Source organism: Lepidochelys kempii, chromosome 21 (genome assembly GCF_965140285.1).
Source record: "Lepidochelys kempii isolate rLepKem1 chromosome 21, rLepKem1.hap1, whole genome shotgun sequence".
Lineage (NCBI taxonomy): Eukaryota > Metazoa > Chordata > Testudines > Cheloniidae > Lepidochelys > Lepidochelys kempii.
Genome location: NC_136400.1, coordinates 11,499,294 through 11,524,254, shown reverse-complemented (window position 1 = coordinate 11,524,254; position 24,961 = coordinate 11,499,294). Strand labels below are relative to the sequence as shown.

The 24,961-nt window shown below is 54.7% G+C and overlaps 2 protein-coding genes across 8 annotated transcripts in view; one reads left to right on the top strand and one right to left on the bottom strand.

The window, feature by feature from the left end:
- Positions 1-19,435, top strand: SMPD2 (sphingomyelin phosphodiesterase 2). The gene is made up of 11 exons (XM_073320489.2): positions 1-75; positions 5,799-6,021; positions 7,582-7,678; positions 7,813-7,889; positions 15,386-15,479; positions 15,600-15,689; positions 16,342-16,424; positions 16,719-16,851; positions 17,191-17,295; positions 18,136-18,292; positions 18,860-19,435. Exons 2-11 carry the CDS (start codon positions 5,972-5,974, stop codon positions 19,201-19,203), a joined length of 1,230 nt encoding a protein of 409 aa, XP_073176590.2. The 5' UTR covers positions 1-75; positions 5,799-5,971; the 3' UTR covers positions 19,204-19,435.
- MICAL1 (microtubule associated monooxygenase, calponin and LIM domain containing 1) overlaps positions 17,031-24,961 on the bottom strand; it is a 45,289-nt gene continuing 37,358 nt past the window's right edge. For 4 of the 7 annotated variants that reach the window (XM_073320482.2, XM_073320486.2, XM_073320484.2 and 1 more), the window contains 3 exons: positions 23,430-23,523; positions 23,133-23,232; positions 21,724-22,377 (listed from right to left, as the gene is read on the bottom strand). In XM_073320482.2, the coding sequence (XP_073176583.2) occupies positions 22,149-22,377; positions 23,133-23,232; positions 23,430-23,523 (423 nt within the window). In that variant the 3' untranslated portion in view covers positions 21,724-22,148. Of the gene's footprint in view, positions 20,559-20,587; positions 22,378-23,132; positions 23,233-23,429; positions 23,524-24,961 lie in introns of those variants that run through there. The other 3 variants (XM_073320485.2, XM_073320488.2, XR_012155884.2) reach the window with 2 other exon arrangements.

Below are 24,961 nucleotides of genomic sequence, written 5' to 3'. Positions count from 1 at the left end.
GACTCCAAGCCCCAGCGTGCCCCGCGCGCCCAGCCTGGCCCCGCAGCCCGGGGAGCTGGCGCGCGCCCGCAGCCGGTGAGACCCCTCCCCCCCACCCAGCCCCGGGGCGGGGAGGGACTGGAGCACCCGGGCGTCCCCGGCGGGGCGGGGCGGGGCGGGGCTGCGGGCACCCCTCGGGAGCCGCTGTTGCTTCCTTTGTCCGCTGGCTTCCGAGCTCTGCCCGGAGCGCGTCTCTCTCCTGCCTTGCGGGGGGAGGCGCGGGGGGGGGGGCTCTCTCCTCCTTTCTCCCACCCCCGCGCCCCGATCCCTCCCATGCATCGAGTGTACTCATCGCTTTAGCGCTTGCAAAGCGCGAGGCGTTTTTTGTCCCTACTTCGGAAAGATTTAATTATTGGTGGCTGGGGGGGGGGGGGTGACCTTTCCCCCCCCCTCCCCCCGCCGCCGCCGCCGCCGCCGCCGCCACTTCTGAAAACCCTCAGGGGCCGGATTGTGGGGCCCCGCTTGCACGCGCCCCTGTTCGGCAGCAGGTTCCCCGGGGGGCCCCGCGTGCGAATGAGCCCGAGCGCTCGTGCACCGGCGGGGCCGGGAGTCAGGGCCCCGGGGTGGCTCTGCACCGGCGGGGCCGGGAGTCAGGGCCCCGGGGTGGCTCGTGCACCGGCGGGGCCGGGAGTCAGGGCCCCGGGGTGGCTCTGCACCGGCGGGGCCGGGAGTCAGGGCCCCGGGGTGGCTCTGCACCGGCGGGGCCGGGAGTCAGGGCCCCGGGGTGGCTCGTGCACCGGCGGGGCCGGGAGTCAGGGCCCCGGGGTGGCTCGTGCACCGGCGGCGGTGAGAGCGGCCGGGCCCAAGGGCTGAAGCGATGCTGGCCCTTGACGTGGGTGCAGCTGCAGCCCAGAAATCCCCTTTCGAGAGCCGCTCCCCAGGCGCGCTGCGGGGGGATAAGCTTTACCATAAGGTGCCTTTATACCTCCGTAAGCAGGCTAGGTGTTGGATTGATTTGGACTAGTTTTGGTTTTCAACAAGAAATCACGCCCCTGTAGCCTCTGTGCAGACCGGGCCTGGGGCACTTACAGACTCGTCCCCTCCTGCAAAAAGACAAGGAGGACTTGTGGCCCCTTGGAGACTAACCAATTTATTCGAGCATGAGCTTTCACTTCATCGGATGCACTAACAGGCTGCTGCTCTGAAACCTGTCCCCTCCTGCTAACTTTTGGCGGTTGCATATTTCCCCTGAACGTGTTGTGGCAGCTTTAAAGCAGCCCCGCTCCTTGCACGGGGGTGGATTTTTAATAAATCTCTGTAACGCCCTTTTACCCGAGGTTTGTCCTTACAGAAGCAGGCGAGGCGTAATTGTTTAAACGGTTCGTTAGACACCAAATTCTGCACAGATCCAACGTAGAATCCCAGCTCGCTCCATTCTGAGTGTTTACACTGTGGCTCTGAACTTCTGTAGCTCACATGGTTAACTGTGGTCACGTGACGTCTTTTTTTAAAAAAAAGCAATTTTTAGCTGGGGTTCATAGTCCTGCCAAGACTGTGCATGACACCGTGTGTTAGTAACCACGGCAAGTCCCTCTGTCTTGTTTTAAGATGTTAATGTTGTTTATAATGTATAGTACGGTCGATCAGATAGGAACACAAACAGATCTTTGCTTTTTAATAAAAGCCTCCATTTTAATTCAGTGCAATGCATGAGTCATGTGGAGAAAGGATGGTTATATCAACAGACTGGAATTCAGGAAGTTAGGGTTCGCTTCCTGTGTGACCTTGGGCAAGTCATTTATTCTCTCCGTGCCTCAGTTGGCCTCTGTAAAATGGGAATAATGATACTTCCTTCCTCCCACCCTCTGTGAATTTAGATTGTAAGCTGTGTAGGTGTTTGGATTGTAAACTCTCTCTTACCTGGGGTGTGTACAACACCCAGCACAGTGAGGCCTTGATTTTGGCTAGGGTGCAGTTGTCATCTATAAAATGATTATAGCAGAACCTCAGCATTACAGATGCCGGAGTAATGTGCTGACCCGTGAACCAGACTCACACATCTCATTTGGAACCGGAAGGACACAATCAGGCAGCAGCAGAGACAAAATAAAAAAAGAAAAGGAAATGCAGTACTGGGCTATGTTAAACGTAAACTACTTTAAAAAAAAAAAAGGGAAAGAAGCGTTTTTCTTCTGCATAGTAAAATTTGAAAGTGATGATCAGTTGTAAACTTTTGAAAGAATAACCAGAACGTTTGTTCAGAGTTACGAAGATTTCAGCGTTACGACCAACCTCTGTTTCCGAGGTGTTTGTAACTCTGTGGTTCCCCTGTATTATAAGTCATCATTTGAGTATCGGAAGACCATAGAATACCAGGGTTGGAAGGGACCTCAGGAGGTCATCTAGTCCAACCCCCTGCTCAAAGCAGGACCAATCCCCAATTTTTGCCCCAGATCCCTAAATGACCCCTTCAAGGATTGAACTCAAAACCCTGGGTTTAGCAGGCCAATGCTCAAACCCCTGAGCTCTCCCTCCCCCCACTAGGTATTAATGCAAATATTTTGCTCATGTTAGCACAAAATCCATACTGGACGGGGTGGCATTCTCCTCTTGCAAACGCTTGTGATTGAATCGGGATGTGTTGTGGCTTCGGGTGACCAATCGCAGAACACAAATGGTGGCTTGCAAAGCCTGGGTACTTCTGAGTCATAAACGCAGCCCGAGAAAAGAGGGTTCGGTTAGTTCAATGATTCACTGAGCAAAACCGGGACTCTGTTCATAGTGAATGGCATCCATAAGGGATAACTCAACAGGCTCTAAGATACAATAAAATACAGTAACAAACTGGTAGGGGCAATCACTGCCTGCTGCTGGCTGGAGTCACTTCTGTGGCATCAGCCCTCCACTGCCTATAGCTAATGGAGAATCTCCTATCTATAGTGGTGAGGGCCTGTCCTTTTGCTCAGGAAAAGTTGTGCCCATCTAGGGGCTTGTCTACACTTGTCTACGTTGTGTTAACTAACACTGTGTTACTCGTGACTTTGCAGCCAGTGTGGACAGGTACATGTCTTGTTGAACATCGCGTCCGCTGGCTGTGGGTACGCCGTTAAAGAAGACCATCCCTGACCGTGATGTTCCGACTAGCCATGCGTTCGTTACCAGTGTGCATGGCAGCCTGCTGGAGATCACATGGTCTTCAAACTTTCTGTGAAAATAGTCACCTTTAGGCCAAGTGCTAAGAAAGCTCCAGGCCAAAGGATTCTTTTTTTAGAATGCTCTGAAAATGCTCTGGGCGGTGGGGTGGGTAGAAAGAGAGACAAGGTGCTTCACAAGCTGACCCTGAAATGCAGCCACCTCTGGGGAGGAACAGAGAAGCTGTTTCACACTGCAAAGCGACACCCTTGTTGCAATAGTTTAGGACAGGGAGGTGGTCCTGTTCTATAACACCGCTTTAGGCTGTTAAAGCTGTGGTTCCTCTTAAAGGAGGAATATCGCCTTGAGAGTTTACAAGCAGTTGAAAGGTTAGCCTTACACATGCACAGTGAGAATATTTACTGTGATTGAAGTAGTGGGGTTCTATGTACAGCGCAGTTGCATAATGCTGCGGGGGCGGTATCTGTGGATAATTGAGTTAAAACCTTGAAATTGTACCAATAGGCAGTTACGCAACCCCGTCGTCCCACGTGTCAGGTTGGTTCTTTCTTGTAACTAAAGAAGATAAATGCAAATGCTTGTGTTAATACACAATAGAGCTTGCAAATTTAAACACAGGCAGGTCAGGAAACGAAAACGTGTATTGATCTCAGCGCACCGTTAATTCCACCGCCTTGTTCGTATCTTGTCATTTTGTTGGATACTGAGGCTTTTCATATTTTCCCCTGACTTCATACAGTGCTTGCCGTGTTGAGTGAATTAACGTGACTGGGTTCATTTTAACTCTTTCGTTCCCTGCGTGGCCTGTGTTTAAATGTGCAAATGTCAACATTGCATTAATGTAAGGTTTTGCACTTATATGTGCTGTACGTACACGTGTGTATTGTCTGAACCATCTATGGTTTGCCCATTTCCGTGGCATGTCTCACTTCCTTTCAATGGGCAGAAATGTTAAGCCTCCCGCAGTTAACCAGCCCCCTACCTGGGAAGAAATTGGGAGTGGAAAAGAAGGCAACTTCTTAACTAGCGCTGTCTGAAAAGACGAGCCTGGCAACAAGCTCCAAAGGCAAATAAACTTGGGCTCTGGTTGCAGGATTCGGTGCCACAGAACCATCTATTTGAGAGCATTTTGGGCCTGTGGGGAGCTCATGTGTAGGGACTGCCCACAGTTGCAGTCGTGCTTAGGGGCAGAGATAGTCTCCCACATGGCCAGGTTCCAAATCACATAGGGCTTTACAGATTGAAACTGACGCCCTGACTGGCACAGCCCCTGCGGGGCAGTCGGGGACAGGGAGCAGGGGGAGGTTGGATGGGCGTGGGAGTCCTGGGGGGCCTGTCAGGGGACAGGGGTGTGGAGAGGGGTTCGGGCAGTCAGAGGACAGGGAGCAGGGGGCAGTTGGATAGGGGGTGGGGTCCCAGGGAGTGGTATGGGGAGAAGGAGCAGGGGGGTTGAATCGGTTGGGGGTTCCGTGAGGGGCAGTCAGGGGGTGGGAAGTGAGAGGGGGTAGTTAGGGGGCAGGGGCCAGGCTGTTTGGGGAGGCACAGCCTTCCCTACCCTACCCTCCATACAGTTTTGCAACCCCGATGTGGCCCTCGGGCCAAAAAGTTTGCCCAGCCCTGGTGTAGGGGAACCCTGAAAAGAACAGGTTGTGCTAATCCTTCCTGGTGGTGACAGAGGTGTAGATGGGGAAGAAGGAGGAATTGTGCAGCGCTTTCCGGTCCCCCAGATGAAAGGTGCTAGGCACAAATTAACAGTAGCTGACTTTAGTGCCTGTCTGCAACTTTAGGCACCTAAACACCGTGTAAACCTGACCTCCCTCTTGCAGGGTCGCAGAGCTCAGGCTCCAGTCCAAGCCCAAACGTCTACACGGCCATTTTTAGCCCCAGGGCCCAAGGTCCACAAGCCTAAGCCCGCTGACCCTGGCCAGCTGGCATTTAATTCCTGTGTAGACGTACCCTGCACTGCCATTTTTAGCCCTGCAAGCCCAAGTCATCTGCCCTGGGCCAGTGGCAGCTTTTCCGTGGGTCTTGTATTACTGTGTAAGCATCCTAACTGTTCCATTTACAATTAAATTGACATTGTCAGGGGAAAACCCAAAGTCCTCCCCTATGTTACAAATCGCCTGTGAGAAGATTTAAACCGGAATAGTTTTAAAAATCCAATACACTTCTCCTGATTGATTGTTTCTCTCAGCCTGGTGGGGGGGGAAACCTGGCCGGTCAGTTTCACTTCGGAGCATAATCCATTTCACTGCCTGGCTCTCCTGCTGGGCTGCTGTGCGTCTGGATCGCGGTTCATCTTTTCACCTGCTTCAGCTGGAATCCTTGGAAAAGAGAAGCCGTGCAGCGTGTCCATGCAGGTTTAGCGAGAGTAAATGTGCCCCGTTTCACCTGTGCATGTCCCTTTAATTCCTGAACCCCTCTAAGATGCCAGTCTTAGGTCTGCACCTTTCCCTCTTACTGTCGCCTTCCATATGCTGCCTGCAGGTCTCAGCGGAGAGGTGCATACAGAAGCACAGGTGTTTGCCCTGAGATAGTGCCCTGCCAGCAGTCGCCCCACCCTCTTGTCCTCTCCAGCTAACCTGCTAACGCAGCAGTCTGAGTTACCCTATTGCAACCGTAATCTCTCTTGCCTGCCGAAGCCTGACGCCTCTCTCCTCACTCAGCTCCGCTCCGGGGACGGAGAACCTGTAGACGCCCAGGACCAAGGGGGGACCCTGATTCAAACCACCTCCAACCCACTGCTCGCTGGCTTTGTCCTCAGAGCAGGATTCCCCTTGCTTTCCGCCCACTGCTCCTTGAACGGCAAGAAGGCTCGGCGACCCACCAGCTGGCTGCGATGGACACGGATCTGCCACTGCAGCTACGCGTCTTCGACCTCAATTGCTGGTAAGTTGTCGTTTGTTTGCTCTTCCATTGACCGAGCAGAGGTCAAAGCAGACTGGTGGAGGGTGGCTCTCCTGGGCAGTGGGTGCAGTTTCACCCAGGAGAGTCATGACATACCTTTGCACAGGGATGACGAGCAGCCAGGGAGTCCCTCTGATCTCTCTCAGCACGTTCCCAGTTATTACATCTAAGGGTTAAAGCAGAGGACTCGAAGGCCATTGCAAAGTGCATGGAGCTCCTGGGGTGGGAGACACTGGCCGTGTCAGCGTTGTCATTTATCATACACAAGCCCCTCCAGACTTCTAAGCCCCGGAGCTGCCGTTCTCTGGATCTTTTCAATCTCCCTCGTCTCCCCGAGGAGCAGGTGCCTGGGTCTGGGACCTGGTGCCCGTTGTTCACAACCAGGCCACTGGGATGTGTGAGTGAAGTGTCAAAAAGCTGGATGCCCCTGTCTTGAGGGGAAGAGGGATCTGTGGCCAGGGGCAAAGCAGGGCCTCGGATAACCCATCACTCCCAACTTAGCTGCAGATCTGCACCCTGCAGTCAGGAGTAACTCAGCCCCAGGATCTCCATCCTGCTCCACCTTGGTCGCTCCTCCCCTGTCCATTTGCAACGAGCTGCCTTCCTGGAGCAGGCCCCCCTCCGCCCCCCCCCATACAGGGAGCCTCACGCTCCTCATCTCTGCGCTGCTGTGGGCTCTGTGTCAGCCTGCCAGCCCTGCCCTGGGCACAGCCGATCTTTGGTTCCTGTTGCATGCAACGGCAGCTCTTGCCTGCAGGCAGACTGTGGGCATTGCTGGTTGGGCAAGGGAACCAGCTCAGCTAGTGTGTTTTGGGTACACGCTGCCCCCGATTCCCACGCATGCATACAAAGCACCTGCCATGAGCCATGCAGGAGCCAGGCCAGGCCTGCAAACAGGGCCTCCCACGAGGGCTCTCATCCTGTGCATGGCTTCGTGGAATCGTAGGCATTAGACGCGACCAGGGCCATGAAGCCCTATTGAATTCAAATCCCCTCAACCCCTCCTCTCTACCTTCCTTGTCCTGTGGCTGGTCTGATTTTAAACCCGGCTCCTCCTGCCTCTCCTTTCGCTGTGTCCAGGGCCGGCCCTGGGTGTTTTGTTAACTGGGGCAGAAAATGCTTCCCATGTCCCCCGAATGGCTAAGCCAAAAAAACCCCAAAACTTCCGATTTGGCATCCTCCCGCATGCCAGAAATTGGTGCCCAGGGCAGCCACCCTGCTTGCCCCTCTGTCCCCACAGGCCGCCCCTGGAGGTGTCTCTCTTGCTTTGAAGCTGAGGTGAGCATGCAAGAGGCTGAGGGAAACTTCCTATCCCTTTTGCATCCCTGTCTCAAGCAGGACAGGGCTGGGGCTCTATACCGCTGCGAGTTTGGAGGGTGACCCTTGCCACTCAGGGGTCTCCCAGCACATGGGCACCCCTCCCTAGATGCCTTTCCCTATCACTGCTCAAGGCACTAGGAGTCTGATCTGCGCTGGTTGGAGGAGGAGGCGAGCCTCTGTCAGGGATGCCCCTCACAGCCTCTGCTTTCTTCCCCCCCACAGGGCGATTCGCTACTTGAGCAAGGTGCGGCAGGAGCGCATTGGGATGATTGGCGACACGCTTAGCCAGGAGGGGTTCGACCTGGCACTCTTACAGGAGGTGATGAGGGCTGGGAATTGGAGTGGGGGTGAAGGAGGGAGAGGGCGAGGGCCATGGAAGCAGGGTGGGCTGGGCTGGCTTCTCTTCCGTGACTCAAGTCCCCGCCGTTCTCAGGCTCTCTCCTGCTTCTCCAGGTGTGGAGCGAGAGGGACTATTGTGAGCTGAAACAGAAGCTGACTGCCTGCTACCCCTACTCCCACTACTTCAAAAGGTAAGAGGCACGGCTGGAGTCCCCGGGTGCTGCTTATCGGTGTATCAGAGGGGCCCTGGCAGCAGGTCGTCCTCAGTTTTGCAAACTCTCGAGATCTTATCAAGAGCCTTGTGGTCGTTGATGGTTTTTCTGAAGTCCCAGCTCCTCAACCTGTGAGATTCTCTGAGAATCTCGGCTTTAAAAAAAAAGGGGGGGGGGGAGTCCATCTCTCGTGGTTGCAGAGAAAAGTCAGAAAACGTAGCCCCTGGTAGCTACGACACCGGGAGTTGAAAAGAACCGGGAAGGTATTTTTAAAGATCTCATGGCTGCTAAGCTGAGCTCGTGATTTTTTGAACCCTTGGGATCGGCAGTGCGGCGTCATGCCGAGGGGTGTGAGCTCTGGGCGAAGGAAGCCATTGGAGTTTGCATGGGTTCAGGCTGGCTTTATGGAGCTACAGCTCACTATGAGATGTCAGGTGGTGGAGGAACCTGATGGGGTGCAGTGTTAAACAGCTGTCACGTTCCACCCCAGAGACGGCTGCATTTCAGTGACCCTTGAATGCAGTGGTCTGTGAAGCACGCTGGGAGGAAAGGGTCTCTGGCAATGGGAGACATCCTGGCTTTTGCTCAGCAGAAAACATCGCCTCTTAATCATAACCAAGTTTGCTGCTGTTATACTAACCCTGGCAGCCTGCTCCATGCTGTGTCCCCGCCCCAAGGGACCATGGCAGGTGAGCAGCCTTTGCCCCTCTGGCACAGAGCCTTAGGGTGGGGACTGGTGAATGTTCTCCCTGCCCCCCCCCCAGGGTAGCCTATCACCCGAGGGCTGGGTATTGGCTGAATGTTGCTATCTCAGGAGATTGTCACGGGCCCTTTGCGGCTCCCCTGAGATCCCAGCAGGGAATAGTGACGCTCTCCAGCTGTCTTTGCACTGGCAGGGGCAGTGACCCTAGGTTCATGGCGTTCTCTGGGCGGAGCTGGCCCATGGGGTAGCTGTGGCATGGCCATAAATAAGCAGGCACAAAGAGACGGGAGGCAGCAGATAGCTACTTGCTGAGACAGCATCTCTCAGGAGCACCCAAGCGGACTTTGTCAGGGAAAAAGGCAATCAGGGTCATCCCCTCTAGTGCTAACCCAGCCCTTATGTCTCCTGCCCCATCAGATACAGCCTGGGGCAGGCTTGATATTAAAGGTCTGCTTGTAAGGGATTAATCCAGGATTAACTGAGGTGTGAATATATAGCTAGTCAATTGCTATGGAGTGTCACCTGCCTTCCACACGGACACCCTGATGGGAACAGAGTCCCTTAGACCTTCCCCACCGGGTCTGTGCCTCTTGGTCACAGTGACACATCCCCTCTTGGGTCGAGTGAGAGTGACCCCCTTCTCCATGTCAGACTGGTCGCTTCCTACCCTTCCCAGTTCTTTATTTGGTCACTGCCTTCAAGCCGTTCAAACCAGTCTGTGCAATTTCCCAGGCTGAGGGCGGTGGGGTTTTGAGCCTTTTCCAGATCTGTTTACCTGTCTGGGCATTTGCATGAGTGAACCCCCCTTTTCCCCTGGAGACTCTCCCATGCGGAGAGGTATAACATTTAGAGTTGATAGAATAGCCTTAAAGCCGTCCCATGTGTCTGTCCCATCTTCCTCTGCCAGAAGAGGATGCTTAAAGGATACTTAGAATGGCCAGAATTCGATGTTGATTTGTTTATCCTTTCGACCAGTAGTGTTGATATTTATTTTGTCAATAATGATTGATTTAAAATTTCACAGTGGCACAGAATTATGATTTTAAGCATTTTTAAAGTGTTATCTATTTGAAATCATCTCCTTTGCTGGAACTTGAGGGGAGAGGTCAGACAATAATTTATTTAATGACAGTAGAGGCTGAGATTCAACAAGTTAAAGCTTTATAACCGTTAAAACACAAATTGTCAACACCACAGGTCGAAATCTACAAAGTTACTATCCTTAAGTCAAGCTCTAGGAAGTACTCAAGCAGCATTTGTCTGACTCCGCCTGTCTGTAGATTTCACTTATTGCATATTTCTTTCCATCAGTTTGTGTGTGCGTGGTGAAAGCGACGTTTACTGATAAAAATCTGGCCCTTCCAAGCCTAAGGATACTGGACTAGTGTCCTGGGGAAGTCTATGGGCTTGTGGCCTGGAGGGCATGTCTGGCGTTACCTCCCATTGCAAAGTTACAGGGAGTAACTCTTGGTCATTGGAGGGAATCGCGATGGGGCATCACCACAGGCTCTCTGGGGAGAGAGGGGTAGTAGATTGACCCCACACATGCCCCACTGTGTTTACCTTCATCTCAGCATTTCCTCCTCCACCACTTAGCGTCATTGTTACCAACCACTAAGAAGTTATAGAGTGGGGGGAGAATTTCCCCCTCTTGTGACTGGACTTTAATTCACTATTAATGGGCCAGAGCAAGAGCTAAAGTAAGCAGCCTTCTGTAGTCCCATGGTTAAGGTGGTGAGCTGGGCATGTTGAAGGCCCTGGTTCCATTCCTGCTGGGGGCAGTAAAAGGTTTTGCCCCTCTTGCTAAAATATTAAGTGAGCCACTGACAAAATACGAATCACTCTTTTGTCCCCGCTGGTCCCAACGCTCCCCAGGCCGTGGGAGATTCCTGTTCCAATGCCCCCATCCGTAAGGGGCTTGGAACCAGGATCTCCCTCCTCCCGCTGAGGGGTGGGAGCTCCCTGTTCAAATCCTCTCCCCTTCCCAAGAGAACAATGGCCTCCTGGGAGAAAGAGGGGACTTAAACAGGGAGCTCCCGCCCCTCAGCCAGGTCACCTGGGAGGGAAGGAGACCCCCGTTCCAGTCCCCTCTTAACAGGCAGTGGGAGGACGTGAACCTGGTTCTCCCACATTCCAAGCAAACATCGAAACCAGTAGACTACAGAATGATCCTAGCACTCGCCTTCGTGGAACTTATACTTAATTAAAGTGGAGCTGCTTCAAGAGGGAAAGACTAGGGGAGCTCCCCCTCCAAATCCCCTTGCCCCCTCTGGTGGGCAGAGGACTCAAACCAGGGCCTCCAGCATCCCAAGTCAATACCTTCACCACTGGCCTAGAGAGAGCTTTTCATAGTGGACTCTTCCTGTGGCTCAACTAATATTTAATTCAAGTGGAACCATTTCAAGAGGAAAGACCAAAGCCCCCTCCCAGCACAGGGAGAATCAAAGTAGGGCCTCTAACACCCCAAGCCCACACCTCAACCACAGGGCTATAGCAGAGCCCCTGAGACTGCCTTTGGCCCTCCAGTTAAAGTGGACCAGCATCAAGCGGAAAGCTCAAGGGAGCACCCTTGGCAAAGCCCTTCTCCTCGGCAGGCAGCCCGGGGATTTGAATGAGCATCATTCCCTCACCGCTGGACTAGCGGGTGATTCTAACCCTCTGGTGGCCCAACTCCTACTTAGTGGAAGTGGAAAAGGTGCACCAGGCAAGCGGGAGGGAGCCCCGACTCCCAGCCTAGGCCAACAAGCCCATTCTTAATGTCGGTCTCTGCCTATTCACTGAGGAAGGCACGGCCCCACCTAACTCAGGCCTGAAGGGGTCCTGTTGTTGTGCTTGATTTTCTAGGCATCTCAAAGTGTGGGGGAGGGCAGTGCTGAGTATTGCCTCCCCTGATTCCCTTTGGGCCACAAGGCTGAGTCGGGGAGCTGAGAGCGGGTAGACTTGGTCCATATTACAGGCAAACAGTGCTATGACCGTAAGGGAGCGGAGACTAGGCATGCAGCCCGGAGAGCAGCGGCAGGGGCGTGCTCGGTTCAGACGCCAGACGTCTCCCTGAGAGCCAGGGAGCCGAGGCGGGGTGGGCGCTGTGAATGCCAGAAGCACTGAGCTCAGGGTGGGGAGGGAAGCATAGACACCGCGCAGGCCCCTGCCTCAGCCCCAAGACCAGAGTGGGGAACTGAGAACAAACAATCGCAATGCATGCCATAGACACAGAGCCCTGAGCCTGGGGAGTGGGGTGCCCAAATGGGTGTGTGTGGGAGACATTCTGGAGCTCCCCTTCCTCCACACTCCTGCTGCGACGGGTGGGAAGAAGAGCTCTAAACTCCTCCTCCACCCACTTCTCCGGGTGCTCAGCTGCTGTCTTCAGCCAGCTATTTTTTCCCACGCCACTGATCGCTGAAGTAGTCACACCCACTGAGGGCACAACGGTTTGGCTGCCTAAGACACACGTCCATGCCCAGCTCCATAGCCTCTCTGTGCGTGGGAATGAAGCTCTTCTTTGGGCCAACACCAGCTGCCTGACAAACAGAGCGTTATCTTTGGCACGGAGCTTCCGCATCTAAGTCCAAGCACCCTGTTTACTCTGGGTGTTTGCTTTGCATGAGAAACGTGCAAGAACATCTGTGAATCTGCTTCCTCGTGATCTGCCTCGAGTTCTGGTATTGCAGAATGGTGGCCAGGCACTACCTGCGCTGTTCGTTCGATGCCGTGAAACCCACCGGCAAGGGGCACTTCCCGTCCAGCTGACAATATTTGCTCACACTTCACGATCCAGCCCGTGAAGAGAACATTTGCAAGTTAGATTTAGTCTTTGCATACAGCATCATCGTCACACAATGCTTTGGTAATGCTGCTAGCACAGTGGGGTTCCAAACTTCTTGCATTTGGACATTGCACAAGAGGGTGATCTCACCAAATGTGATCGATTCTTCATTTGTGTAATTGTCTCCAACGACAGCCATGGACACCGTTCAGCAGCTGACCACGCCTTGAATGCTGCGTGCAGGACTGGTCGCCCCCTTCTCAAAAAAGATGCATTAGACGTGGAAAAGATGCAGAGAAGGGCAACAAATATGATTAAAGGTCTGGAATAGCTTCCATACGAGGAGAGATTAACAAGACTGGGAACTGTTCAGCCTGGAAAAGAGACACCTGAGGGGGAATATGAGAGAGGTCTATAAAATCAGGACTGGGGTGGAGAAAGTGACTAGGGAAGTGTTAGTTACCCCTTCACAGAACACAAGAACTAGGTCGCCTGATGAAATTGACAGGCAGCAGGTACCTCCTCACACAATGTACAGCCAACCTGTGATACAAGGTAGCTTAACCATTGACAGATTTTTCTCCAGCCAACAGGGTATGTTGCTCTTTTGGGTGTTTCTCAGAGATCCATCCAAGTTGAAGAGGAAAAGCGGGGCAGGTGCCAGCTCATACTTCATCAGACTCTGGTTATCAGCATCTCTGGACTGGACACTAACTGTCAGTTTGCTGGATATCTGACCATCAATAAGAATTGCTTGTGTTGTCTGTGTCTTCTTTTGTTCGACGGTGATTACCAAGTGATTTGCGATTATGCCTGTTTATGGATCAAAGGAGGCCTACTTCCCCCCTTTGTAGGCTCCTGGTTACAAACTGCTTTGTTTCTTGTGTGCCGTTCTCTCTGGTCATGCACAAGCTTTCTGCAGCTTCAAGTGGGGGCCACAGTAGACGTTGCAGCGTTCACAAGTGGCTGGCTGTTGTCTGGGCTTGTTCCAGGGTCATTCTTTCAGTCCTGACTTTTATAATATCTTGGGACAGCAGCCGCCAGGCACTTTGTGGTAGCTTCCTTGTGGAGATCTACTGCAGCAGGCTGCATTCCACACCTTTGTTTGTTACAGCTGCCTTAAAATGCGTAGTCAGGTAATACTTGGTCAGAGCCTTATCCTTTGTGCAAAGATGCGGATGCTTCCCACAGTCCTTGCTGAGAGATTGCTTGATAGCCATCTCACGCCATACACCACTGAAGGGCCTGGCAGTCCAGGACTCTGCTCTCTATCAGTTAGGACAGGATAGATATCTGGTTTCTCTTTCCCCACAAGTCTGTCTTCTGTTACCTTTACACAACCCCATCTTGCATCATTCACATGACCACACTGGAAGTCAAGTGGAATCATCTCTGCCAACATCTCAAGCTCCGTGGACTTGTTATCATCTCTCTTTGCTGCTACGTCATCCACTAGCAGTTGGGAGAATTATGTTACATAGCTCTCCCAGAGCAGACACGTTGAGGAGTAGGCGGTGTGACTCGGTGGTCGAAGCAGAAGTCTGGCCTAGTGGCCAGGGGAGAACCGGAGGTGTGGTCAGGAGACAAGCTAGTGGTCAGAGCCAGGAGGTAGGGATCAGAGGCATGAGATGAAGCAAGGGCCGGACAAGAAGCTCATCTACCAGGCTTAAATAGGGAGCGGTTGGCCTTTCTGTCCAATCAGAGAGCACAGTCACTTAGTGAGGGTTTACTGGGCCCAGCCAAGCTCATTAGGTTGCTAGGTACCCGAGCCCAGAACCAGCTGAGTTCCTGACAGTCTCTGAACGGTTTTTCCCCTTGGATAACATGTGTGTCCACGAGGTGGTGGAGTGGCTGGGTGCTCTGCCAGAGCATTCTGTCTCCCCAAGATGTGGCTCGTCTCCTCTTCCGGAAGAACATTGTTCATGGGCTCGCCAGGTGCCATCCATTTCCAGCGATGCGTTGCCTCATTCATAAGCTTGTGGATTCTAACGCCAGGGTTATATGCTGTCCCTCTTAGAGCGTGACTGACACAGCATGCAAGGATGTCTTCAAACCCACTTTCCTGCATCACGCTGCCTGCATCGCCCATGAAATTCATTGCACGATGCATGCCTCCCGTCCCAAGGCGGCCATTGTCAAATTCCCTTTGATTCCTCCATTTAATCAACTGTGCTTTGCAGGAGGTTGCTTCATCATAAGTCTAGACCTGACCTAGAGAGCAGAACACACCCAGAAAGTATTTCATCAGGGTGTACGCTGTATTAATACCAGTGGCAGGAGCAGCAAGCATTGGACGGCAGCCAATAGTCATAAAACATAAAACAGCCACAAAAACTTTTCTCCAATCAGTCCTTTCTACGAATAGTGACAAATATTTGGATGCGTTACATGGTACATACAGACTTTTGCTTTAACCGCAGGCAAAAAAAGTACAGGAACATGCATCAAATATATCACCTGGTGCTAAATATTTCCCAGACAATACCATTGTGAGTACAGAGTTGCATTACCAATTGTACTTAGAAGTTTTCCGCCACTTTTGGTCAAAATTAAGACTGTGTTTCTTCGAGTTACGGCCTTTTGGGGGATTTCGTGGGGGTTTTGTTCCGACTCGATGCTCAGCAACGTTTAAACATTTATGTGAGATAGAAAATCTGCACCACTTCCAGCATCTGTATCCACCGTGGTGATGCCCACCAGATACGTGCATCACATGTGATAGCAATGCTATGTTTCTAGCTGATAGCTTACCCTAACTCATTAAGAAGACCCCTTTTTAAATCTGGTTGGGAGACTGCTGACCCCCAGTGCCCTGCTATATAACCCCAGCTCCACTCCCTCCCCAAGCCAGGAATAGAGCCCAGAAGTCCTGACACCTAGCCCCTGCTTTAACTACTAGACCCCACTCCTTTCCTCCGGGAGTTTTTCTCAGAAACCCCACCTAGTAGTCCCCAAGTGCAGGGCAGGGTTGAGTGACTGAAGACGGTGACTGTAGTTTCTCTTTCATAGTGGGGTGATTGGCAGTGGGTTCTGCGTGTTCTCCAGATACCCAATCCTGGACACCTTCTTGTACCAGTACTCCCTGAACGGATACCCCTACATGGTGAGTGCAGGGGGCCGGCTGCCACAGGGTCTGCTTATGTCAAAGTCACAGGCGGGGGGCCCTCTGTGGTGACACTGTGATTGTAACCAGCCTTCTCTCTCTCCTCTCCTGTCCCGGCAGCTCCAGCACGGGGACTGGTTCTGCGGCAAGGCCGTGGGGCTCCTCATCATCAAGATCTGTGGGATTATCTTCCATGTGTACGTGACCCACGTGAGTCTCACTGCGGGGAAGGTGGGGGAGAGGGCCGAGGATCTGACAGAGACTGGGAGTCACTGGAAAAACACAGTGCAGTCTAGCTTGAGATGCCTCAAGCCAAGGGGTCTCTCACTACTTCCCTTGGAAGACCGTTCCACAAACGGATCTACCTCACCAGCAGGAAAGGATTCCTGATCACTCTTTGCTCAATTTCACCCCACTAGCCCCAGCTGAGCCCCCTTAGACGATCAATTCCCCCCCCACCCCTGGACAGTCACCCCTCCCACACAGCAGCATTGCTGTTCTGACATGGGACAGGAAAGAAGTTTGGATGCTCGGGGCACCCTCTGCCAGCACAGAGCTTGGAAACAAAAGACAGCCAGCGAGGCACTCCGTTAGTGCCAGGTGTGATGGGAGCCTGTACGAAGCACTAACCGGCAATATCCAGTCATTATCCAGCAGGGCTGGATTCAGACCTAGAGGTGAAAAGCCATCTCTTGTTCTCCATCCAGCGCCTCTTGCCTCGTCTCCTTGGTTTGAGACGTCTAAAGCCAGACTGCTTGGAGCCTGGGAGCACACCTGGCATTGGTATAGGGCGGACAAGAGCTAGGTTTCCAGTGTCTGTCCCCGAGCGCCTGGACTCACTGCCTGTTCTCCCTTCATCCAGCTCCTTGCGGAGTACTGCCGGGACAAGGACGCTTACCTCCCCCATCGAGTGGTGCAGGCCTGGGAGCTGGCTCAGTTCATACAGTGAGTAGAGCAGAGACGCCGCGGGCTCATCGCCAGTGGGGCCTTGTGTGTACCCCGGCGTCTCATCTAGGGAATGAAGGCGCATTAGCGGGGGAGCTCGGAACTGCCCCAGACCCAGCCACGCCCCACAGGGGGCGCTGTAGAAAACGCCGGGGGTGCGTCAGCTGTGGGAGAAACCCCCAGCTACTCCAGTCCCTGCCTCTCTCAGCAGGGGGTGCTGTAGGGAGCGTGCCGGGGGTGGGGGCTAGCTCGCTCGCTCTGGCCCCGCCAAGTTACTCTGTCCCGTCCCCTAAGGCACACCTCGAAGGGAGCGGATGTGGTGCTGCTCGGTGGGGATTTGAACATGCACCCTGGGGACATGGGGATCCGGCTGCTGCGAGGCTGGACAGGGCTGCAGGACTCCTTCGCCGACGCAGATAGGTTCGAGGTAAGCGCTTCCCTGTAGGGCCCGGGCCGGGAGGGAGATGGGCGTGTGTTCAGGACTGGCCTGGCGCACAGACAGTAAATGCCTGCAGCAGGTGAACCAAGAAGCTGGGCTTCCCCTCCCACCTGCTGACCCTCCTTTGCACCCCAGCTCCCGCCCCGGCCAGCTGTCCCCCAGCACCTCAACCTCCCCTCCCAGCCACCAGCCGGGCTGCCGTCTCTGTGAGAGTCCAGAGCCCCTGCCCTTCAGCAGGACGCTGGCTCTCCTTCCGGCCCCCTCCGGGAGAAGGGCAGGGTCTGGTCTGTCTGGAGGGACACTGACTGACCTTGTGTTGGCTCCCAGGGCTGCGAGGACGGCTACACCCTGGTCCCAGCCAACTGCTTCACGGTTAATAAGGAGCTGCAGCCCTTCCCGCTGGGAATCCGCATCGACTACATTCTCTACAAGGTACGTGCAGCACGGCGGGGCGGCGAGGGGAGGTGACCCGCTCGAACCACAGGCCACGTCTGGGACAGAGCTGAGAACCGGGCCCCGGGCTGCGTCCTGGTGCTGGGCACTGCCTCCCGCCTGCTACCACTGCGAGTCGGACAGGAGAGGCGGAAGAGGCCTGTCCGGGTCTGGTCCATCCCACCACCGAGCTCTTACGTGCAGTGCTTTTCACCTGTAGACCTCAGCGCGCTTTTACCAATGAGGTCGATAGCATTAGCCCCATTTTACAGGGGGGAAACTGAGGCATGGGGCGGCGATTTGCCTGAGGTCACTGAGCAGGTCAGGGGCAGAGCTGGGAATAGACCTCTGAGGCCTTGTCCACTAGGCAACACTGCCTCCCATATTATATAGTAGATCTTGCTGGTTTTGAAGTCCCTTAGCCATAGCCCTTGTACTGTGTGGGTCTTCCTGCTTTTTAGATCTGAGCAGGTGGGCACAGTGGACTGATCACAGGCCTGGGACGCAGGAAGGCCTCAGTTATAATCCCAGCTCCTGCCACTTGCTTGAGCGACGTCGCTGTCCTGGTCTGTCTGTAACCTGAGGCCGGAGCTCAGCTCTGTCAGCCCTCTGGACGGTGGGGCAGTGTTGCCAGTAAAAACTCCCTGTCTCGAGCTGTTTCTGTGTGGTTAGAGCAGGGCACTCGGCCTCCCGGGTCCCACTGCAGCGTCTGGGCCAAAGAGCAGCAGACTTCACTTCCATCGTGTGGGCCACGTCCCATGGCAGGCCGGGGAGGGGCTGCGGGGAGAACGGCCCCGGGGCCTGCGTAGCGCTGTGCCCCATCGCCATCCCTTCCCGTAGGGACTGTCTCGCTTCGTGGTCAAGTGTGACAGCCTCGTGACCACCACGGGCACCGCCCCCGGCAAGAGCATTCCCTACTCGGACCACGAAGCCGTCATCGCTACGCTGAGCGTGCGGCGAGGAGAGGAGGCCAAGGGCTCGAGTGGCAGCAATGTCGGTGAGTGCCTTGGCCGCTCAGACCTCGGCAACGGGGGCGCAGCTGGCCCAGGGAGGGCAGCTCAGACGGCAGCCCGGGACCTGGAGCGCTGGGATCTTGAGAGAGCCCCGCCTGCCAAGGCATTAGCTGGGCCTCCGACCGCAGCCGCTTCGGGGCTCCTTCTTCCAGGCTCTGCAGGAAGGAGGCCACGGTGGCAAGTGGACCATGCAGGCCGTTTGAAAACCCCGAGAGAGCCATTAGGGGAATGGTTGGGTTTGATCCCACAGCCCAATCGTTTCCGTCCAGCCGGCGCTAGGGATCCCACCCCGCGCGGCGAGAAAAAGACCCAGGGTGCACAGAGCCCAGCAGCGAAGCAAAGCACCATGGGATACCTGCCCAGAATTAATCCCCCCGCCCCGCACAGACAAGGCCTTAGTTGTCCCACGGATTGCCGTATCAGCATGGTGTGTCCCTCCAGCGGGTAAGATGCCTTGAGCCCCTTGAGAGGCTGGGGCTGTGTCCGAGGTGGCCCGGCTGGCTGGGAGGAGCCGTCCCAAGCTGTGGCTAAGCCCCTGTTTTCTCTTGCAGGGCCGGAGCTGGTGGACGTGGTGAACGAGGCCCGGACAGAGGTGAGGGCGCGGCTGCACGCGGCCGAGTGTCAACGCGACTCCAACGGCCGCATGGCCAGCCTGGCTCTGCTCCTGCTGCTCCTGCAGGCGGCCATGGGCCTGAGCTCCCTGGCGGGCTGGGACACCCCGCAGCCCTTCCCCAAGTTCTCCTCCTCCCTGCTGAGTTTGCTGGCCACGGTGGTGCTGCTGCTGTCCATGGGGCTGTACATCTTCCACACCATCGAGGTGAGGATGCTGCAGGGGACCGAGGAGCAGATGCGGCTGGCGCTCCAGGCGCTGCAGGACAAGCTCAGCTCCATGTAGGACAGCAGTGGGGGGGTAAGGGGATCAAGAGGCTTCTGGGTGCTCAGTAGATGGCGCTGCCAGCTGGCGGCAGCTGCGCTTGAGAGCAGGGGGAGGGCAGGCGGTTTCCTTGGCCCTGGATTGCTCCACGGATTGCTTTTCATGGTTAACTTGATTTTTAAACAAGAGGCATTTGGTATCTTACCGATTACAGCAGGTTTTCTATAGCGTTAAATAAACTTTCTGAACAGATTATTGTATTCAAGAGACAGAGTGCTTTGAACACAGCTAACAGGAGGTGGGGGCTTAGTCACGGGAGATCTCGCGAAGGCTGCCCTCAAGGGGCATTTTCATAGGAAAGAGCAGAGACTGCTCTTCCCCTCGACACACACGGGGATAGGACAGGACGGTTGGTAATACAGTTAGGATTGTCTGGCTGTGACTGAGGGTACGTGTCTACACGGCCTTTGCTGGTTGCAACTGTAGCGTGTGTAGACATACCTGAGCTAGCTTTCAGCCAGCTCGTTCAGATACCAGGGCAGTGAAACCCGAGTCAGGTCTGGGCCGGTGCGGACTGCCTGTGCCGCTCCAGATTCCCCGCTCCAGTACCCAAGCTGGGTCACTTACAGCTAGCTTGCGTATGTCTGCCCATGTCTACAGTGTAGACAGACCCGTAGTGCGGCTCTGTAACTTCTGGACTGGGGAGACCGAGCAGAGCGTGACCGCGCCAGGTCAGCAAACGCACCGCACTGAGGCCAGCCTGTTTCTACAGCAGCACTTTAGAGCAAACGCCTCCATGGCGATCTTAAAAGAGCATCTATGCCGGGCGGGGGCAGGGTTGGCCAGAGATTCCTGATGGTTACAGCTCTGCCTTTACTGCTCCCGGCAGCGGTGGGCAGGGCTCCAGGCACCCTCAGGTAGCTCCGTGAAGCTTCATTGCAAAGAGGGAACCACCTGTGAGCAATTCCCTAGTCAGGAATAAGAGAGGCACATGGTGCAGCTTTGTCTGCAAAGCCTTAAGGAGTTGGAGTTACAACGCCTGTCCCCCCATCTCTCGGAGTGCGTAGATATACTGGCGTTAGCTTTGATCTCGCTAGCTCCAACCACAGGAGCACCACGGGCTATATGACCCCGCCCAGGGTATGCACTGGATGGCTAGCCCCACACAGCCACAGCTTCCCTGCAAGTGGAGCTAACTAGATCAAAGCTAACCCTGTGTGTGACGCACCCGCGGACAAAACCCAGCCGTTCTCCCCCTACCCTTCAATTCCTGCTCCTTAGTCTTTTTCGCTGGCTGTGGCTGGATCCTGTTAGCCTCCCGGAGATCACACTGAGCATTAGTAAGTCCCACCAGTTTCCATGGACGCTGAAGACATCTGCTGACAGAGGGGAGGAACAAGGTGGGTGAGGTAAAATGTTTTATTGGACCAACTTCTGCGAGGGAGTGACAAGTTTGAGCTTACCCAGAGCTCACCCACCTTGTCTCTCTAGTACCCTGGGACCCACATGGCCACAACAACACTGCATATGACAGGGAGGAGGAGAAGTTACAGGAATCTGCAGGGAGGGGGACCAGCAGGAGGCGCTGTGCGCCAGATACTGCAGCCTGTAGCTGTTTGATTGGCTCTGGATAGGCCCCCTTGTCTGGGCTGCAGAAGGAAACATTTTGGGGGACACCAAGAGCATTTCTAACAGGACTGATCTGAAAGGAATCCAGCAACTCCCTGAGGACTGGGCTTAAAAGGAACCTGAGAACTCATGCCCTGAATAACTTAATCGTGCCGATAAAGCATTAAAGCCAAGGCTGTGTCTTCACTGGGGGAAAAGGGGCTAGTTAACATGGCTTAAACATCCACGCTGCAAGGCAGCTGGAGTAAACCCTGACGGGGAGTCTCGTGTATCCTTCAGCTACGGGGTTAAAACACTAGGTGCTCTACCCCCACCTGGCAACACGGGGTTAACGGGACAGCTGCCTTGGGCATTTCTAACATGCTACAAGCCAGGTGTGGTGTCAGCCTTGTTCCCTACTGGAGATGAAGCCTAAGGCAAACTCTGCCACGCAACCAAATCTGCTCCCCTTTGGTCTGGGGAGCAGCGCTCCAGCACTAAAACGAGAGAGGAACTTGCTAAGCCTGCCTGTTGGGTTAGGGGCCCAGCCCCATCAACAGAAGCCCCCGTTCCAAGAACTGGGCTTGTCCTTGCATTCTGCCAGAGCAGGCGGAAGAGGGGCCTGGCACTCCAGGCAGCAGATTCACCCCCTTCAGTGAGGCTTTAGCCATAGTGTCAGGGGCATGCTGCCTCCGTACATGCCCCCTTACCTCTCTCAGGGTGACCTGACCCTGCCAGCAGCTCTCACACTGCTGGGGAGAGGCCCGCACAGTCTCTTGGGCCGTCATGTCCCATCGTGTCCTGGCAGAACGAGGAGCCAGGCTGACGTGGGGAAGCGGTCCGTGGCAGGGATTGGGCCGGCGGCTCATCAGGCCGACCCTGGGAAAGCCTCGCTCAACTCGCTAAGGCGCTTCTCGTCCAGCACATGGATCAGGGCGTTTCGCTGGTTCACCACCTCCAGCAGCTGGGCCAGGATCTCCTTCTCCGCCAGCCTGTCCTGGGGCATCTTCAGCGTCTCTGCAGCAACAGAGCAGGGAGTGAGTGCCTCGCACGCCCTGCTAGCGGCCTGAGACCTCGGTTCTCCCGCCCCGAGGCGCTGTGCGGTGCAAGCCAAGGCCACGTGGCAGGGAAATCTGTCCCTCTGCACAGACGCCCTCCTTCCCTGCAGCGATACGGGAGCAGAGGGGGGCAGGACACATATTCAGGCTGAATGGGATGCAACTGCCCTGCTCATCCGCACTGCTCCAGAAAAGTGAATCGACTTGGCGCTTAGGAGCCTCCTGCTTCCCAGCGGGGGCAAGGGAGGCAGCGATCAGAGACAGGCCGCCAGGAGCCCTCCGGTTGGAGGATGTCCGGAATCACACCCAGTCGTGCCGATCGCTTGTGCCACCGTCCCGTTTCCACTGGCGAGGCAGGAAGGAGCCGTGCTGCCGCGTGCCTCCGTTCCCCAGGCGCCTGCGCGTGTGACCAGACCGCCCGGAAAAGGAAGGCGCAAGGCCATGCTCCCTCTCACCTTCCATGTTCATGTACCGCCGCAGTTCCTGGTCCAGCTGGCATTGCTTCTCCTCCAGCTTCAGCCCTTGCACCCTGCAGGGGGAGAAAATAAGAGCTGTGTCAGACCCCAGGGCCGGGACTGCAGCAGCCCGTGGGCCTTTACTATTGGGCAGATCTCCACTCCCCAGAGCAAGAGCCTGAAGGAAGTCCTCTGCCCCGGGTCTCTCTCTCTCTCTCAGAGGCAGCAGGTGCATTTACGGAGGCTGGTAACGCTCCCGGCTGGGTGGGTGGATTGGCAGGACGTTGGGGTGGCTGGAACTGGGCAATACCGTAAGCACGTTTGGCACAACGTACGTGTAACAACTTTGTGCACAAAAGGGTCAGAGTTCTACTGGGAGCTCATGTCACCCTCCGCTGGCTGGGGAGATGCAAGTGAGGGGGAGGCCAGCTGCACGCTGGAAAATAGAAACCGCCATTTTAGGCCACTGCGATGGGTTGCTGGGATTTTAAGGTTCAGTCTTGAATCTGGCCAGAGCTAGATACCGTCCCCCAGCAAGGAAGAGCCCTGGCCTTTCTAATGGATAGAGCTCCTCTCACTTCCACCGTTGGGGCATCAGACCATGCCACTGGTCAGGGACAGGCACATTGCAGGCTACTCAATTTTAGTGGAAGAGGAAGGGTTTCTCTGCAGTTCTGTTTAAAAGGGCAGCTGCTGGGACTGTTAGAGACAATCCTGGCTGGGGCAGGTCGGGGGCAGAGCACAGGTGGGGCTATTGAAGGAGCACTGAATTGCACTGATCCAATGAATCCCAGTATACCACCCCCAGACACACACAACCGCGTCTTACTCAATCATGAGGTCCGACTCCTCGGAAACCAGACTGTTCTTCTTCTGCACCAGAGAGAGTAACTGGTTCATCCACTGGGTCTTCAGCTCAGACTGGGTCCCTGGGGGGGGCGGGAAGAGGGGAGACTGCATGGGTAGGACAGAGAGGCGCCCCAGAGACAAACTGGATGTCACTGATCCGGAGACAAGGGCTGGTGAATGGGGGTTGGGGTGATGATACCGGTCCCCGTGGGACACTGAGACAGGGCATCCTAGTGGTGCCTGTCTGCAGGCACTGGTACGTGGGGATCCCTCCTACCTCCTTCGCCCCGCAGTGATCTCTCCAGCTTTATCCCCTTCTCCTCCAGCTTCCGGAACGTCACTTCAATCTCCTCCAGACGCCTCTGGATGGACTGGAATGCACCGGGGAAAGGTCACTTGGATACTTTGTCTTCCTTTCCTATCAACTGTAACCTCTGGGGAAGCGTCAAATTATGACCTCTCCAGCTGCTGGCCAGGGGGAACAGATGCCAAGGGCCAATTCTCAGCAGCCAGGAACTTCCCCAGGAATTAATAATAATGTCACCCTTGTACAGCACCTTTAATCAATGCACTGTCATCATGTAAAGCTCAGCACCCCTGCGAGGGAGGCATTAACTTTCCCAATCTGTAAACTGCAGCTAGCCAAGGCACAGAGCTTGGGGATTAGGCCAAGATCACAGCAAGTCAGCCACAGAGCTGGGAACGGAGCCCAGAAGCCCTGTCGTAGAATCATAGAAATGCAAGGCTGGAAGGGACCGCGAGAGGTCATTGAGTCCAGCCCCCTGCACTGAGGTGGGGCCAAGTAAACTTAATCCTGACAGGAGTTTGACCAACCTGTTCTTAAAAAGCTCCAGTGACGGGGATTCCACAACCCCCCTTGGATGCCTGTCCCAGAGCGTAACTACCCTTGTGATTAGGGAGTTTTCCTAATAGCCAACCTAACTCTCCCTTGTTGCAGATGATGCCCACTGCCGTTCGTCCGCCCGTCAGTGGTCACGGAGAACAAGTGATCACTGTCCTCTTCCTAACAGCCCTTCACATATCTGAAGGCCGTTATCAGATCCTCCTGCATGACTAAACATGCCAGTATTTGTTTTTTAACCTTCCCTCACAGGTCAGGTTTTTTAAGCCTGTTAGCATTTTCGTTGCCCTCCTCTGGACTCTCTCCAATTTGTCCCCATCTTTCCTAAAGCGCGGCGCCCCGAATAGGACCCAGGTCTCCTGCTGAGTAAAGCGGGACAGTTATCTCCCATGTCTTACTACAGCACTCACGTTAACACGCCTCAGCCGTTTTCACAGCTGCACCCCAGTGACGACTCTCAATTTGTGATCTACTATCACCCCCAGAGCCTTTTCAGCAGGACTGCCCCCTAGCCGGCTATTCCCCACTGTCTAGCTGTGCATTTGATTTTTCCTTCCCAAGTGAAGTACTTCGCACTTGTCTTGAGTGTATTTCATCTTGTTGATTTCAGACCACTTCTCCAATTTGTCAAGGTCATTTTGAATTCTAATCCTGGCCTCTAAAGTGCCTGCAATCCTCCCCAGCGTGGTGTCATCTGCAAATTTTATAAGCATCCTCTCCAGTCTATTCTCCAAATCAATGCCCAAGAGAGTGAGTGAATAATGGGGGGGCTGGGGGGAGGAATGCTAGCAAGAAACTTCAGGAGTTAACACAACATGTTAAATGGATGATGCACAATTGCATACACTATCAGTGGGGATGGTGAGGGGTTCGTCTTCCACTGAAACATCCAGCGTTACTCACTGGGACTAGATCAATGGACCGTTGGTCTATTCTCATGCAGCCAT